General features: G+C 45.0%; 2 protein-coding genes across 3 annotated transcripts; one reads left to right on the forward strand and one right to left on the reverse strand.

Moving 5' to 3' along the window:
* Positions 1-3,221: 3,221 nt before the first annotated feature.
* TNFRSF9 (TNF receptor superfamily member 9) lies at positions 3,222-6,578 on the reverse strand (the record flags this gene model as incomplete). Its single annotated transcript, XM_082295578.1, has 6 exons — positions 3,222-3,400; positions 4,810-4,944; positions 5,170-5,306; positions 5,404-5,470; positions 5,957-6,094; positions 6,299-6,578. The coding sequence occupies 6 exons, from the start codon at positions 6,576-6,578 to the stop codon at positions 3,276-3,278; spliced, it is 882 nt and encodes a 293-aa protein (XP_082151704.1). The 3' UTR covers positions 3,222-3,275.
* A 1,192-nt stretch (positions 6,579-7,770) lies between these two features.
* On the forward strand, positions 7,771-15,301 carry PARK7 (Parkinsonism associated deglycase). Of its 2 annotated transcripts, none has more exons than XM_082295639.1 (7): positions 7,771-7,895; positions 9,991-10,124; positions 10,845-10,946; positions 11,570-11,629; positions 12,454-12,523; positions 14,029-14,115; positions 14,846-15,301. In XM_082295639.1, the coding sequence occupies exons 2-7, from the start codon at positions 10,035-10,037 to the stop codon at positions 15,004-15,006; spliced, it is 570 nt and encodes a 189-aa protein (XP_082151765.1). In that variant the 5' UTR covers positions 7,771-7,895; positions 9,991-10,034; the 3' UTR covers positions 15,007-15,301. The 2 variants fall into 2 exon arrangements, with proteins under 2 accessions (XP_082151765.1, XP_082151766.1); XM_082295640.1 differs by lacking the exon at positions 7,771-7,895 and adding an exon at positions 7,957-8,231.
* Positions 15,302-16,209: the final 908 nt, after the last annotated feature.

Consider the following 16,209-nt stretch of genomic DNA (forward strand, 5'->3'; position numbering starts at 1 on the left):
TTTCCAGCTGCTGAAGCATTTTGTGAAGTTTTTCTTTCTCATGCTTTAGCTGAGAAACAATGAAAGACGGTTTTGTAAACTAATTCTCTATCTCTGCACCTGGGTTTGTTTTCCAGCCTTGTTTTGGTACTCTGGGAAAAAATATTTTGAATGGGTGTTAGAGAACCTCAGCTGATCCTTTTAGAGGGTGGTTGGTCAAGGGACCAATAGTCTCCTACCGCTGTTGCAGACCACGTTATATAAACCGGTTTTTGTAATTAATTAAATTGAGCTTTTCTCCTTGGACATGTGTGGTGATTCTGGCTGTTTCTTGGTACAACAGTGACAGAAATTTAATTGTGATTACAGCGTTTATTTTAATCTAGTCACTGAGGATCCCTAAACCTTACTATGTAACACTTTGTAAAAGCAAAGAACAAAGTATTTTAAAAAATTGCATGTGACACCCTGAATGATGTCAGATACTGACACCATTTCTGCTTCTGTGCTTTGCATAGTAGCCAGTTGTCGTATTATCTAGCTTTGACTGAAGTTTTACTACCTGCTGTAGATTTTTTTTCAGAGGACAAAAGGGTAATTTAAAAAGGAAAAAAGGAAGGTACAAATATGTGGCTTTTTTGCAGATACAAGCTTCCTAACAAACTTAATTCATGAATCTGCTTATTGCATTTTCATAGCATACTGCCGGAATTGGTTTTATAGCTGTCTGCCACAAGCATTACAAAAAGTAAGATTTAAGCAAGTTCTTTAGAACTTTTATATTAAATATCTGTTTATGAGGGGTCTAGAATGGGAGCAAGCTTCTAATACATTTGTTCTATGTGATCACAGTGAAGGCAAATTACACACCACACAAGAATGAATTATGTTCAAGGAAGTGCATGATTCTATGGCTGTAGTTTGAATTTTTTATAGAAAGCCACAATTCATAGAATTTGAATATTGTATAAATCTGTAAATGGCTAAACACTCCAACTATATTGGTATTTGTAGTGGTGCTCTTGCTATGCATTGGAATGTCCTGTTTGGGTGCTTGGTGGCAAAACAGATGAATTCACCTGTATTTATTTTCAGTTCTGTGAGGACCACATGAAATACAGCTCTGCTGCCAAAGCTTTTGGGGAGTGAAGAAGCACTGCACACTGTGAAATGCCCTGACCTTCCCTTTGCAATTGTACCACGAATTACTTCACTTTTCAAAATATGGTTTCTTCCAGTCTTTCCTTGGTTCTTATTTATAAACGTGTTTGCTTTTAGGTATATTTGGGGTATTTCACAGAAGTACAAATTAGCCAATCTCGTGCTGCTTCTGTGGCCAGGTGATGTGCATTGTTGTGAAATGCAAATGTATCATCTGCACACATTTGACAACAAATGTTTGTGCCAACAAAATCTGTTTATCATTAATTCAGGCCTCAGTACTCTCAAATGACAGAAGTCACAGGTAATATTACCCACATAGTTCTTTGATTGAAAGGACGGGTGTTCCTAACATTTTCTTCAGAATGTACCTTCTTCTGTGAATGACTATTCCCTGAAACAGTCCAGAACTCCAGTTCTGGTGTAAATGTGTCCTCACTGGTCACTAAGTAGATTTATTTCTGCTTCAGGTACGGACAAGAAAAATAAGGGGTTTGCACTTTATTTGAAGCATTTCAAAATATATGCAGAATTTACTAGCAACATGTAAAATTCCCGCTGGTATCTCTTTTCCCAAGGAGAAAACACCAGATGTTTTCTGAACATGTACATTAATTCTCTACCTTATGATTGGGCTAGAAATTAATCACAAGCAGAACTATTCTTTTTATCTTGTTCTAAGATACAGTCAACGGTGACTACATATAGTCAGTGATGCAAAGGTCACTCTTTGATTTATAAATAGATACATCTTAGATTTATAAATAGTTTGGTGGCTTTTCATGCGTCCTGTTCATGCCTTCAAGTTTGCGATCTTGACGTAATAGTCACTCAGTTCTCATGGCTGAAAGTACTAATAGAAGACTTGAGCTAGGGATAAAAATAAAAACTTCACAGCTCAGGCTTTTTATGGTATTTATTTTCTCACTATATAAAACTATTTTATATTTACTTGTATGTAAGTTTATTAAAACTTGTAAGTGTGGCTTGGTGAAAATAATCTGCTATTGTAACCTGCTGAATAAAGAGATGGCCTGTCATTGTTCAAATGCAAAATAGTTTTCCCTTGCATTGAACTCAAAGAGGGGAAAATCACTCTTAACCCCCATATTGGTGCATTTTCATGCTATTTTTTGAGTAACATTTACTGAATTAATAAAATAGGTGAGTTTTGTAAATGGTTAAAAATGGTGTTGCGAACGCCGTGACTCAAATATGCATTTTCTTTTTTCTCAAGACCAAAGTAACAGTATTTGATCAGAGAGACAGATAGTGTCTGGTGTTATAATCTTTCCAACCTCAGTTACAAAAATAGTACCACAAAGATACCACACGTTCAGCTGCAAGGTACATAAAAGTTTACATCACCTAAAAGATCAAAGCTGAATGATGTAGGACTGAAGGTGGTGCAGTTCAGCTGCAAAGTAACAGCTATTTCTAAGTTCAAGTCAACCACAGCTTCTCTCAGTGTTTCCACTGCCTCCCTCAAGCCAATCAGTGTAATACAACAGCAGATGCTGCTGTGGAACACTTTGCAGCTCAAGATTTTTATGGCTTCCTTTCCCCTACATGCAAGGGGTGCAGTGGTGAGGCCAGGGATGTTTCCAGGGCTGATGGGATCAAATGAGCTCCATCTGTGTTTGCACACAAACCCCAAAACTGCTGGGTTTGAGCCAGACTTTGGGAGGAGCTGCAGCTCCAGACTCAAGAGGATGGCTGGTAGTAAGAGAGCATGTGTGTCACCAGTGACTCTACAATGTGTGACAGATCTCCTTTTTAGCTTCAAATGCTTCTGGAATGTATGTAAATTATGGCTCAGGTACCATTAATGAGGGACCAGAAAACTACTCTGTACTTCTGTTAGAGCTTTTAAATGCAGTATTTCTTTCTACATGTAGATCAAGCACCACTTCTTAGAAATATTCTTACTCCTAGAGGAAAAAAGTCAGCAAACTGTTTTGGGGGTTTTTTTATTATTTTTTTAAGAAATACAAAAAAAGCACTTTTTCCTCAGTGGCTGGGCTATTTAGTGCTTTAACACTCAAATGCTGACACCCATTCTATTTACATAAACAGGTTCTTGTTCTGTATTCCAAAAGAAAATTCAAATGTGGCTGACTTGGACAGTTCAATTTCTAGTTCACCAAAAGATCTCTGAATTCTGTGGATTTGCCACGGTCCTGATATTCACCTTGTTCTTCCTCAGGGAAGTGGCAGCTGCAGGCATCATCTTCCTGAATTGACTGTTCAGGTGTGTGCACTGAAGAACAGAATCACAGAAATCAATTAGGTTAGAAAAGACCTCTGAAATCACTTAGTCCAACCTTTGACCACACACGTTGTAAACCAGACCAGAGCTCTGAGTGCCATGTCCAGTTGTTTCTTGAACACCTCCAGAGACCGTGACTCCACCACCTCCCTAGGTAGCCTGTTCCAATCTTTAACAACCCTTTTTGGGAAGAAATTCCTCCTGATCTCCAACCTGAACCTCCCCTGATGTAGCTTAAGGATGTGTCCACTTGTCCTGTCACTGGTTGCCTGGGAGAAAAAACCGACCCCCATCTGGCTACAGCCACATTTCAGGGAGTTGTAGAGGGCAAGAAGGTCTCCCCTGAGCCTCCTTTTCCCCAGGCTAAACAACCCCAGCTCCCTCAGCTGCTCCTCAAAGACCTACCCTTCAGATCCTTCCTCAACTTTGCTGCCCTTCTCTGGACTCACTCCAGCACCTCACTGTTTCTTGAAGTGAGGGGCCAAGAACTGGACAAATTTCCCCTTTCTGTTTTATTTATTCAGCCATCTTATTTCACCATTCCTCAGTCACAAGTGCACAAAGTTGGGAAGAAAAAAATCTTCCAAGTTATTCTACAATCTGAAATTATTCCTCTACAGCATGGATATCTGACAAAACTAATTTATCATACTTTGTTTTCCCTAATTCAGCAGGGCCTCTAGTGCTCTGTTTGTCATGGCAATGAAAGGAAGACCAACATGAAGGAAATAGATTTTTGGACTGCTATAGTCTTCTGTATTTAGAATTACACTAGAAGATTCAGCCCTTATCCTTAGGACAGGGGAAAAGAAGAGAAAGGGAGAGAGAACCCCCCAAAAAACCAAACAAACCAACTATAAACTTCATTGAATGGAATTAGCTTCATCTTTGTGCTGAACTCTTGAGTTTGCCCAGGGCTTAGCTCTTGGGGGGCAGTGCTGGATTCAGGCTGACTCTGCACCTGTGCAGCAGTACGTCCAGACTGATGTCCCCTCTTCTACTGCAGCCAGAGCTCCAAGACACTCACTCACTCCAGGCCATGGGTACTCTCTCCGAGCAGAGAGAACTGCAGAGTGTTACAGCCCCGCAGGCTTGGAAGTACCTCCCCGCTTGGAAGTTAAATTAAACTGAACTGGCCTTTAACTGGAGCAGCAAAGCTCAGCTGAGCTTTTTCACCTCTCATGAATGCTTCACTTCTAAGGATAAACAGGCACTTGACCTAACACCCACAGTGCTTTCTGCAATAAAAATTCCAAAACTGTTTCCCTTTCAGTTGCTTCTCACTTAAAAGGCCAAAAAAAAAATGAAGCCACTGCAACTATCTTTGAAAGACACTTAACCTGGATTCCTGACTTCTGTCTAGTTTCAAAAAGAAAAACTGAAGAGTGTATTTATCTTACTTTTCTTGAAGACAGTGTGTAGTTTCTTTTTCTGCCAGACACTGAAGCAGATGCACAAAGGCAGCAGAAACACTATGCACGACAGCCCAGCCACAGCGAGAGAAATCCTGATCATGTCTGTCTGGACATCATTCCCTAGGAAATAAACAACATTCTCTAAGAGTATTTACAGAACAGAATTCTACTGCCCCTGAAGTAGCGGAAAACTTTTGTCGCCCACCTTGCTTCTGGATAAGTCTGCAACACTGGAAGTGCATAGAAAAAAGGACTTTTGCTTTAAATGGAAAATGAATGAGCTGTACTATGTTTAAGTAGATCATAATTCTTTACCTCTATAAGCAATATTATACAATGACTCACCTGGCACAGTGATAGAAACTGGAATTTCAAGAGACGTGGTAGGTAGAGTAGTGACTAAAGTGGGATTAACTGAAGCATGTTTGCAAATGACATCTTTTGCTGGAGTTCCAGGCTCCAGGACTTGGTTTCCAGAGCACCTGAAAGACATTTACAGCAAACAGGGAAAAGAAAAAAAAAAATTTAAAATCCAGTCAAGTGTAATAGCTGTAGCATTTTTTTTTTTAGCTTACTTACTTTGTCCAGTTTTTACAGGAGCCATTGGGCTGATCATTAAAGGTTCCATAGCGGCAAGTCTGGCAACCTTCAACAGACAATGACAGGTAAAATTGTACAAGATAAGCATTTAAAACACAACATGTGAAACATTAATTTTGCCTGCTTGTACAGTGACAGAATTACTATTTCATAAGCCACTCTGAGTATGTAAGGCAAGTCTTTCCCTGTCAGCCACAGACCAGTACAGTACTTGGCTACAAAGCCAGTTGATTTGGCAGAAGATGCCACAAACCATGCCTAACTCCAGGGTTCCCAGTTCAGTTTCCCTCATGCTGGCAACCAAAGCACTGCCATGCAAAAGGAACTAACTGGTGCATGATTTGAGCTGTAGTAGGGCTCAGAGTGTGGTGAGTTTGTCTGCTCTTTAGCTTATTCCACCACCACGCAAAGTGTTTAGCAGCAGTGGCAACTTTTATCTTGAGAGGTCCTTCCTCTATCTGCAAGAGGCAGTGCAGTGTGTCTGGTGCAGGAAGCAGAGGGGCTTTCAGCTGCTGGGGAAAGGTGATCCTACCGTTCCCGGTGCTCTCCTGGCCCACGCCACAGCTTCGGGTGCAGAAGGTGCAGCCATCACCGCCACAGCGATAGCCCTCCTTGCACGTGCATTCAGCATCACTTGTTGAGGAACACTCTTTTAAATACCGGAATATTCCTGCAAGGAAAAAAACAAGTCTTAAGTTACAGCATGCACAGCGTGGAGCAGCAAAGGCTCGGACCTTTGCTCTCACAAAAATCAGGCTGGTGGCTTTAGCGTAGGCGCGTAGCGTTATTTGGCCAGTGGCGCGTCTCCCCCGGGCAGGTGCCGCGTCGTTGCCGCGGGAGGTCACAGAAGGGCTGGTGGCGTCGCCGCCGGTACCTTCGCACTTCCGACACATTCTGCAGTCGCCGCGTCCCGCCGCGCTGGAGAAGGTGCCGGCCGGGCAGGGCAGGCAGGACGCGCAGTCCGCGCTCGCCACGAACGTACCTGCGGGGCGAGACACAGCGGTCACCGGGGGCCGCGCCCGGCGCATCGCGCCCGCCCCGTCCCCGCCCTTACCCGCCGGGCAGTCAGCGATGCACGGCACCGCGGCCGCGGGCCCCGGGCTCAGCGCCAGCGCCAGCAGCGCCGCGGGCAGCAGCGCCCGGCCCGGAGCCATGGGTGGGAGCGCGGCGGCGCGGCCGGCGGGACTGCGCGCGTGGCGCCCGGCGCCGGCCCTTAGCGGCCGCCCCCGGGGGCTCTGGCTGCGTCATCCCGGGGGCGGCGGGGAAACCCCGGCCCGGCGGGGCTTTCCGGACCCTCCCAGAGGCGCGACCCCTCAGCTCTGCCTGGCAGCGCCCGCAGAGCTCTCTCAGCGATGCCGGTCAGCGGCCGCCCTTTTCACCGCTGGGGCTTCCCGGTGAGTCCCGCGCGGAATCCCCGGGGGACGAAAGGGGAGAGGCGGGGCTGGCAGGCCCCAGCAGAGGGGAGATGCCGAAACCACATGGGCATGACAGGCACACGCACGGAGAGCCGAGCGCCACTGGCCGGGAGGGCGTGGCGTCCCACCCGCCCGAGGGAGCGCGCACCGGCGGCACGGCAGCGGCGCGGGCCGGCCTTGCGGCCCCGCCCCCTGCGGCCCCAGCAGCCAATCCCCGGGCTCGGCCCCGCCCCCTGCGGCCCCCAGCAGCCAATCCCCGGCCGCGGCCCTGTCCCTCAGCCGGGCCCGGGGGGCGTGGGCAGCAGCGGACGCGGAGAGCGCTGCGAAGTTGAGTGCGGAGTTGTGACTGAGGAGCGAACGCATCTGCCGCGCGTGCGTTCCCGGCACACGGGCAGGCACAGTAAGGACGAGCCAGCCTGTCCAGGGTTTTGGCGGAGCCCATGTGGGCAGCACACCAAGCGCCCTGTACCGGGAGCTGAATCCCGCACCGATCCCAGGAGAGCGCTCAGCGAAGTCCTTCCCTATGACCGGCTCTCCTCACCTGGACTTGAGCTGCTCTGCCGGAGCTCTCGTGAGCCCGGCACCCTGGGGCCAGACCAGGTCTGCACCTGCGGGCAGAGTTTTACACAACAGGGTTTTGCAGTCCGAAAGGGCCCCGTTAACAGCTCTGTCTCTCCTTCAAAACACCGGAACTCCTTTAAACCAGGGGCAACATTGTCCCTGAGCCATGGCCATTCCCTCTGCACCGTGAACCTCGGGAAACAGAAGTGTCGGGCGGACGCTTCGGGCAGAGCGCGGAGAAGAGCAGGGCTCCGTTCTGCTCTGTTCGCGCGAGGCTGCCCGAGAAGGAGCAGCAGCGGCAGCAGCTCGGTTCGCGGTGCCGCCGTAGGAAGTGACTCTGTAAAGGTGGGGCCACCGGAGCGCTCTCTGCATTCCAAGCGACCGTGAGAAAGGCGGTGCGTGCGGGACACGGACGCGCAGTACGGGCGGGCGGCGGGGCCGAGCGGGGGCGGGGCCGGGGCGGAGCGTCCCAGAGCCGCCCGCGGCCCCGCTGAGGTGAGTTGTGGCCGCCGCCGCTGCGGCCCCCGCGGGCCCGGCCCTGAGAGCCCCGCAGGCGGCGGGCGGGGGGTGTCGGCGCGGGTGCGGTGCCCGGGTGCGGTGCCCGGGTGCGGTGCCCGGGTGGCTGCGCTCCGGGACCGGGCTCCCCCGCCGCGCCCGGCAGGCGGCCTCGGCACGGCCTTGTGCCGTCTCTGCTGCGTGGAATGGCGCCGTGTCCCAAAACGAACAGATGAGATCGTCGGGATGCGGCCTTTCCACCCGGGCTGCCTGAGCTGGTGCGCCTTCAGCCAGCCCCTGCCGCTGGTAGCGGCCTCTGTGGTTGGGGCACTGAAGGTGTGATTTTTTTTTAAAACCCGCCCTTCTTAAGAGTTTCTGATTCAGCGCGAATCACCATCTCCAGAAAGGCATGGGTACTCACGCCGGGAAATAGGTTTGGTTGATAGCTTTGAGGCGGCTTTGGCTGGCACTGAGGAGCAAATGGCAAACTGGCATTGTGTAGGTAGCTTGTTAAATGAAATGGCTGTTAGGTCTGTGTAACTTAGTTCTGCCTTCTCAAAAATCATCTTTCCATAGTAGTGGGACAGCTATTTACATATGCACCTGCATGAAGAACAGTACTAATGCTCAAGAATTTGGCAGTATTGTACAATAAATGTCTAAAGGCACTATGAAGAGACTGCATTTTGCTAAACTAGGAGAAAGAGTAAAGGTTTCAGGATCAGGTGCCTGTTTTCATCTAAAGAATTAATGAAAGATATTTTCGTTAATTAAAAAGGGATGCAAACCATTATCTAGACTATTTTTCTTCAATAAAAAGCAAATGCAGCATTTTTATATTGTGGCAATTCAGGAGTCTTTTGCTAGTTAGTCAAATTCATATGAAAATTTTGCAGAATCAATGTGTACCCACAAGACAAGCTATTAAGAAGCTCTAAGTTGTCCTAAAGTTATTACTAATACCTGTGATTTGCATGTACTTGATCAGTGGGGTTTGCATTGACAGTACATAAGGCTGCTCTAAAAGTAGGATTTGATATAGTGAATTTTTCTGCTTGGGCTGGTTCAGCATGCTGCAGGATTTTGTGCTGGATATTTTTTAGAAGTAACATCATTCTAAAGGAGGCTACCAATAGGGAGCAAACCTGAAAACAGGTGAAATTGCAGCAGGGTGAGGATGGTTTTCTTTTGTGTAGGCACCTAAATGTGTATCACATTTTATGAAGAGCTCTCAGGTACTACAGGGATTTCTAGATGGAAGATGCCTGCATAGGACAAAAATCTGTCTTTCTAGAGTAGTAAGCTGTGAAATACCTTCTCACATCACAGGTGCTTTCACAGACTTCTGACAGACCAGTATGAGTTAGTGAGTATTTTATATGATGTGAAGAAATTGTAACTTAACCTTCAAATGGAAATTTGGCCATTCACCTAACTTGAATTTAGAAGCTAAAAAAAAAAAAAAAAGTCTTAAGCCTGGTTTGTTCCATTTGCTAAATCCTGTGGTCTGCTCCCCCATCACACATGTGCGCATGTGTTTCTTCCCCCACAAAATTGTGAAATAACCCAGAAAATCTATTGGTGAGATTTTGCAGGGGCACTGGTCGAGTCATTATTAAGTCACAGGAAACTCTTCATGAAGCATGCTGTGTGGAAACTAAAAACCAGACATGAGGTCAAAGCTCATGCAAGCCCTTTTTGTAAGTGCTGACCTGGGTAGGAGTCAATCGTCTCGGAATGAATGAGGGTGTGCAAATTGAAAACAACTCTGCCACCCACCCTGAACCCCTTTCTGGCAGACACAGGTCATGTAAGCTCTTGATTAGGCCAAGCTCCTTCCTCTTCTGGTGCTGATGTCCTATGCCTCCCACTGCACAAGTGCCTTAATCTTTTAATATCATAATGCATTCTTTTTAAAATGTCCTTAGTTAAACAGGATTGCTATGAATATTGATTAAAGCTAGTGAACCATTTTGAGGTGGTTTAAATGAAAGAACATGCAAAAGTACAAATTACTGTTCAATTTCAACATGAGGATGGATTTGTAGGAGGGCATTTGCCTTCTAACCACATTGTATCTTTTGACCCCTCTCAGCCCCTTCCTTCACAACCATCTCCCTGACAGAAGCCCCTCAAGACATGGTCTCAAAGAGAGCATTGGTGATTCTGGCAAAAGGGGCAGAGGAGATGGAAACTGTAATCCCAACTGATGTTATGAGAAGAGCTGGGGTGAGTATGCAGACTGTGAAAAATCTCTTGTGAGTGTATGGTCAATCATTGCCTCAAGTTGATGTTCACTGCCAGGAATTCAGTGTGTAGTCTGTTGTGTGAAATGAAAATTTACCCTCATCACCTTACTGGTTAGCAAATACTTGTGCCATGGACGTAATGAGCATGCCTGACAACTGACATTTGTTGGTAACCTTTCAAAAAAGGTAACCTTTCAAAATACAAGTCTAATGTGGACCAGAGCAAATGTTTCAAGTAAATCCTACTCTGTCAGAAAACACAGCTACTTCCATGTATAGTAACTGGAAGTACCTCTTTCTAGGGGTCTGAAAAGCTCAGTACATTACAGCTCATGACATTGAATAGCTTTTCCTGAGCTACTTTTGAAATTCGGTTATAAACTACAGTTCTGGCTGCTGGGATTCCTCACACTGTTTGTTACTCTTGCAGTTGTGGTAGCACACCGTTGTCATCTCATCAGGAATGAAAATAATACTTTAAATAAACACACCAACTTCCCTTGTATAGAAATGACTGAAATAAAAATTACCTTCTCCCACACCTTTGCCATTCCATCACTGTGCTCCCCCAATTTAGGTGTCATAAGAGGAACAAGCTTTCAGTAGTGCTTTGCTTTTCTGTGTACTACTTAAGAACTCACATAAAAGAAAAATGCCCCAGATCCTTGATTTGTAATAATAATATTTGTTCTCCTGTTAGATCAAGGTGACTGTTGCAGGCCTAACAGGAAAAGAACCAGTGCAGTGCAGTCGAGATGTCTTCATTTGTCCTGATGCCAGTCTTGAAGATGCCAGAAAAGAGGTTGGTCATCACCCTGCTCTGGTACAATGGCCAGCATAGTCTTTGTCACAGTTGCTGAGGTGAATTTGGAAAGCTTATGCATTACTGCTGGACACACGTTGCATGTTGCGTTTGCTCCGTGTAGCAGTGAATTGGAGAACTGCACATCCCACCGTGCTCCCCTTCAGTATTGTCATAGCCTGCTAGGTTCAGACAGATTTCTTAATTCTGCCCAGGTATTTGTTTTTGCAAAGTGTCAGTCACAGAGCTTTATTCTTCCTGCTAGTTGACCCAACAAAATACTGTGATTTGGACCAACTCAAGAATTCTGAGGAGAAGCTAAATAACGTTATAGTTAGACCTGTACGTAAGGTTGGAGCAAAACCACTTGTCTTTACTACAGAAGAGCTGCCACTTGCTTGCTGAAGCTTTTAAGTGCCCTAGTCTTAAAAGTTAGTTCTGTGAGAGACTTTACTGATAATAGGCTTTTCCTGGAACAGGAAATTGTATTTTTCCTGTGATAAGAACTGATTCTCTGATCATAAAGTGTTGTTCACTTTGAATCAGCTGCAGTGGTCTTCAAACAGTGTAATGTATGTATCCGACTCTCTTCAACAGAACAGTTTTACCTTTTCTTTGTTTAGGGGCCTTATGATGTTGTGGTCCTTCCTGGGGGTAACCTTGGAGCTCAAAACTTGTCTGAGGTAAAGTTCTGGTATTTTAGGAACTCATGGGCATTCTCATGAGTAGTGGGGTGGTCAGCACTTGCTTAGTAATCCTGCAGATTCAGTTCAGCACCTAACTGTTAATGGTCTTAAGCCTTCTTGTGACTTTATAGGTGGGACAGCTGGGTAAATTCTTGGACTTGAGTACCTGGTAAAGGAGAATACAAATGAAAGGGTGTTGTGCATTGTGGGAAGATCTCTGTTCATATTCATATGAAGATGAAACGGTTGCAAATGAAGATTTAATTGCCTGAGACACAAAACTGTCCAAACCCAAGGGACATGCTCCTTTACAGTATTCTGTCTCTGGTACAAAACTGTTGCAGTGGTGGTATGAATTCCTTGTGGAAGGCAGGCAGGCAAACAAATTGATCTATCAAATAGGATTTAGGTGGTATCACAGAGTTTTTAAGGCCTGGAATATGAGACAAATATCCCATATAAATCTTGACAGAGACTGTCTGGTGGTATCTTATGAATACTCTTTCCTTGTGTCACAAGACACAATTCATCTTGTGAATTTTCAAACAACTTTCTATGGCCATGGGTTAACCAGGGTCAAGTACTTGCTGCAGTTCCTTCTGATTTCCTTCCTCTTTCCTTCTGGGGCAAGTATATATTGGTTTCAGTTTTTGTCTTTCTTGATGTTCTCATTGCCCTCTGTCCTGAGGCAGAGTGGGGAGATGCCGGTTGGTTTTCTGTATAAAGCATGTTCTGTTTCACAGAATTTTCAGTGAAAATTATTTCAACCATGCTTCAAATAACCAACTCCAGACAATGACTTGTGATGTTTCCTTGTACAGTCTGCTGCTGTGAAAGATATTTTAAAGGACCAGGAAAGCAGAAAAGGCCTGATTGCTGCAATATGTGCAGGTGGGTTACTGAAGTGTCTTGCTTTGTAAAGCATTTGAATATTTTGAAGGAGCATGAAGAGAGTTTCCTGTTGCAGAAATCTGTGTTCCTGTAATTTAGTAGCAGGAATTTATGAATTTATGAATATATATAATACATACACGTACCTTTCAGCATCCGAATTTTTTGTAAATTTAATAGCAGAGAAATCTCTGAAACAATTGTGAACACTTACCCTGCAAGTTCTGCTTATTACCTAGCTCCTTCCAATCAGTCATGTTGCTGTCTTTAAAATAAAACGTTGTGGTAGGATGTTTTTTTAAGTATGTGCTTATTCTGGTGATCTCCCTGCAAGTACACAGCAGTGACAGAATGTCATTGCTGTAAATTTATCTCACATAACCACTCCTGCCCTTTAGCTTCAGAAAGAAGGCCAGAAATATAGAATTACAGTCTCACCCTTGCTGAGTTGCAGCAAAAAATGGACTTGGTTTGAGGAGAGGGTTGTCTGCTTATGTGTTCTACACAGCTTGGTATCCAGATCATGAACTTTGTAAGATTCATGTTTTAAAAAGCAAGGTGAAAAATTCCCAGTACTCGGGACTCAAAGCTGAGAGTGAGGAGAGAGATGATGAGTGCATAAAAGGCAGTCAGTGTGTTCTAGGAGGGGATTTTCACTTTTGTTTTCTGGTACATTGCTGGGGTTTTTTTTTGCTTTTCTTCTTCATTTAGGTGATAGTCACACAGAGCTGTGAACATTCCTCAACTTGGTGATGATAGTCTTCAGCTTCTTTATCTGTGTCTCTTACAGAACAATACAAGTTCACCCTTGCCCAGTAGAGGCCTTTGCTTGTAAGCAGGATGATTCGTAGAGCTCATTCCAACTGAAAGCAAAAGAGGTTATTTCCTCTACTAAATCCAGAATTAAATGAATGCACGGAAATGAAACTCATGCCAGCCAAATCCTGCCTTCAGTTTCTTCTGGAATTCCCATAAAGATTTTGTGTCTGATGACTTAGCACTTCTTGACACAAATTCCTTCCTCAATTCAGGCTGAGGAGGAAGTATGAAAAGAAACCAAAAACTGAACAGTTAGGCCATGATCTGTCCAAAATACTGTTTGGCACAGAACTGTAGCATGTAGAGACTTGCTCAAATGAAATTCTATCTGTTAAGTCTCTAATTTAGGGTTTAACAAGGTTGTAAAGTATTTGTAGGTAGTTAGCATTCAGACTGAAGTGCAGACCTTTTGTTTCTTAATGTAACGCAGTTTTAAATAAAGTGTATTATCTGGAAGTTGGTTGTTCCCCACTCCTTCAAAGGCACTACAGTCATGGGTAGGACATCAGTGTGAACTGTAATGTGAGAGCTTTTTGCTTCAGAGGTAGGGCTGGCATCAGTTTTTATAACAAGTAGTCTGTCCATAGTGAGCTTTGGCCCCTGGAGGTCCTAATGCCCAAATGTCTGCTCTAGAAGTATTTGTAGCAGAGGCAGTTCCTCACTGGTGCAACTTTGTGTTCTTACAGGTCCTACTGCCCTTCTGGCACATGGGATAGGGTATGGAAGCAAAGTCACAACGCATCCTTTGGCCAAAGACAAAATGATGAATGGAGGTATGTTTCTGTCCAAACCCTTCTTAGGTTTTCTCTTTTTTTTTTTTTTACCTGAACCCACAGTTTAAAGATGGGAAAAGAGCTTTTTTATCTTACTTTGTCTCTCTGAATTGAGTATATCACTGGCAAATAGAGGGCTGTATTAACATTGTCATCGTTGGGGGAATTCTGCTGCTGCTATCATATTAGGAGCATTTATTGCCTTAACCTCTTGAGGCTGAGCCACCTCTTTTTGGTTCTTTGCCTCAGTGGTCCCAACAGGTCCCAACTCTGGGAGCACCTTTCCCACTCTCCTGTGAGTAGTGCTTTGGTTCTGTGGCAGCTGATAGCTCCACACCTTTTTCTCCTACCTAAGGGAAGTGGTGGTGAAATGCTAGGAAGGTCATTCTGTGAGCATTAATGAGTCTGGAGGTGAGCAGATGGGTTTCCCCAATTTCTTCTGCATGCATTTGGTAAAAAAGAAATTTGTGAACAGCTCCACAAAAGCAGTCTGACTTCCAAAAGTGACCCCATGGGAGCTGACAGGCTCAGTGAGTGTTTCTGGAGCTTTTGGAGTCAGAGGGGCATTCCCATACCTTGGGAATGAGCTCCCTCTGGGCCCTGTTCTTCCCTGAGGACGGCAGGCAGGGATGAGCTGCTAGGAGGCAGTGCTGAGGTCCTTGTGCCCTCTGTGGCAGCTGTGGGCACTGTGCTGGACACTGACCCTCTTCCTGTTGTGTATTCCCCCAAGCACACTACTCGTACTCGGAGAGCCGCGTGGAGAAGGATGGGAACATCCTCACCAGCCGTGGGCCTGGCACCAGCTTTGAGTTTGGGTTGGCCATTGTGGAAACGCTGCTGGGGAAAGAAGTGGCTGAACAGGTGAAGGCACCTCTAATACTGAAAGAGTGAAATGCTGGTGTGGGATAGGGACTAGGACAAATTTAGATAGCGAGTCTTACCCTTGTAGAATAACTGTAATGTGCGCTGTTGTAAATACACTTTAATTGTGGGTGAATTTAGTAACTGTACTTATCTGAACTGGGATACCTTAACAAACCAAAGGTCTTCATTTCTGGGAAGAGATCCTGTTAGCAAAAATCAAAAAATAGCAGCCAGCATCTAATAATCCTGTTTAGTTCTTGGATGGCATTTAACAATCACATGGAAAACTGTTTGCTGAGTAAATAAAAATGAAGCATCCCTACTGGTGTGTTGTTCCTTTGTGTGTTTTCTCCCAACTCAGACCCATGAAACCTTTTCACCACCATGTACTATTCAAAACAACGTCTGTTTAGATTCTCACACAGTTCTTCTGAAGTCTGAGCTGAAATGGGAAGGTGGTCAAACACTGGAACAAGCTCCCTGGGGAGGTGGTCATGGCCCCAGGCCTGCCAGCATTCAAGAAGTGTTTGGACAACGCTTCTCAACAACACTTCTCTTGGCTGTATGGTTTAAGTTCTAGGTTGTCCTCTGTGGAGTCAGGAGTTGGTTTTAATGACCTTTATGAGTCTCTTCCAGCTCAGGATATTCTCTGATTTTATGACATAGATTATTAAGTTGTAACCTAGAATTAGTTAAAACAATGTTTAATTCCTTGTGTACAAATAAGACAAATAACTAGTATTAATTTTCAGACAGTGTGGAACTGAATTAAAAGTGTGAATATTCATACCTTGTCAAGCACCCCAGAGTTCTTGCAGGTTGAACATGATACCTTGAAATTTGTCTTCTGCATTAAATGATTTGAGATCCATTGAGCTATTTGGACAGCTGACAATCAGCATAGAGCAGGAAGTTTGGATTTGGTAGCATGCCACCAGTAGGAGTGGAGCTGTATTCCCATGAGAATTAAGAATTTGGCATCATTTTCCATCTTTGCTACCTTTCTTTCACCAAATAGTTCTGGTGTTACTTAGCTCTGTCAGCAGTCATGCTTAAGGATGGCACCTCGCTGGACTCTGAAGTTACCACAGCATCTGGAGATCTGGTTCTGCATACATCTGAACTGCACAGTCTGAACTTCAGAAAATTATTGCATAGGAGCCTTTATGATTGCTTATTTTAATGGGAAACAAGTTCATTCTCAATTACTGCATTTTCGTAATGAAATAC

This window comes from Coloeus monedula, assembly GCF_965178545.1.
Source record: "Coloeus monedula genome assembly, chromosome: 22".
NCBI classification, from domain to species: Eukaryota; Metazoa; Chordata; class Aves; order Passeriformes; family Corvidae; genus Coloeus; species Coloeus monedula.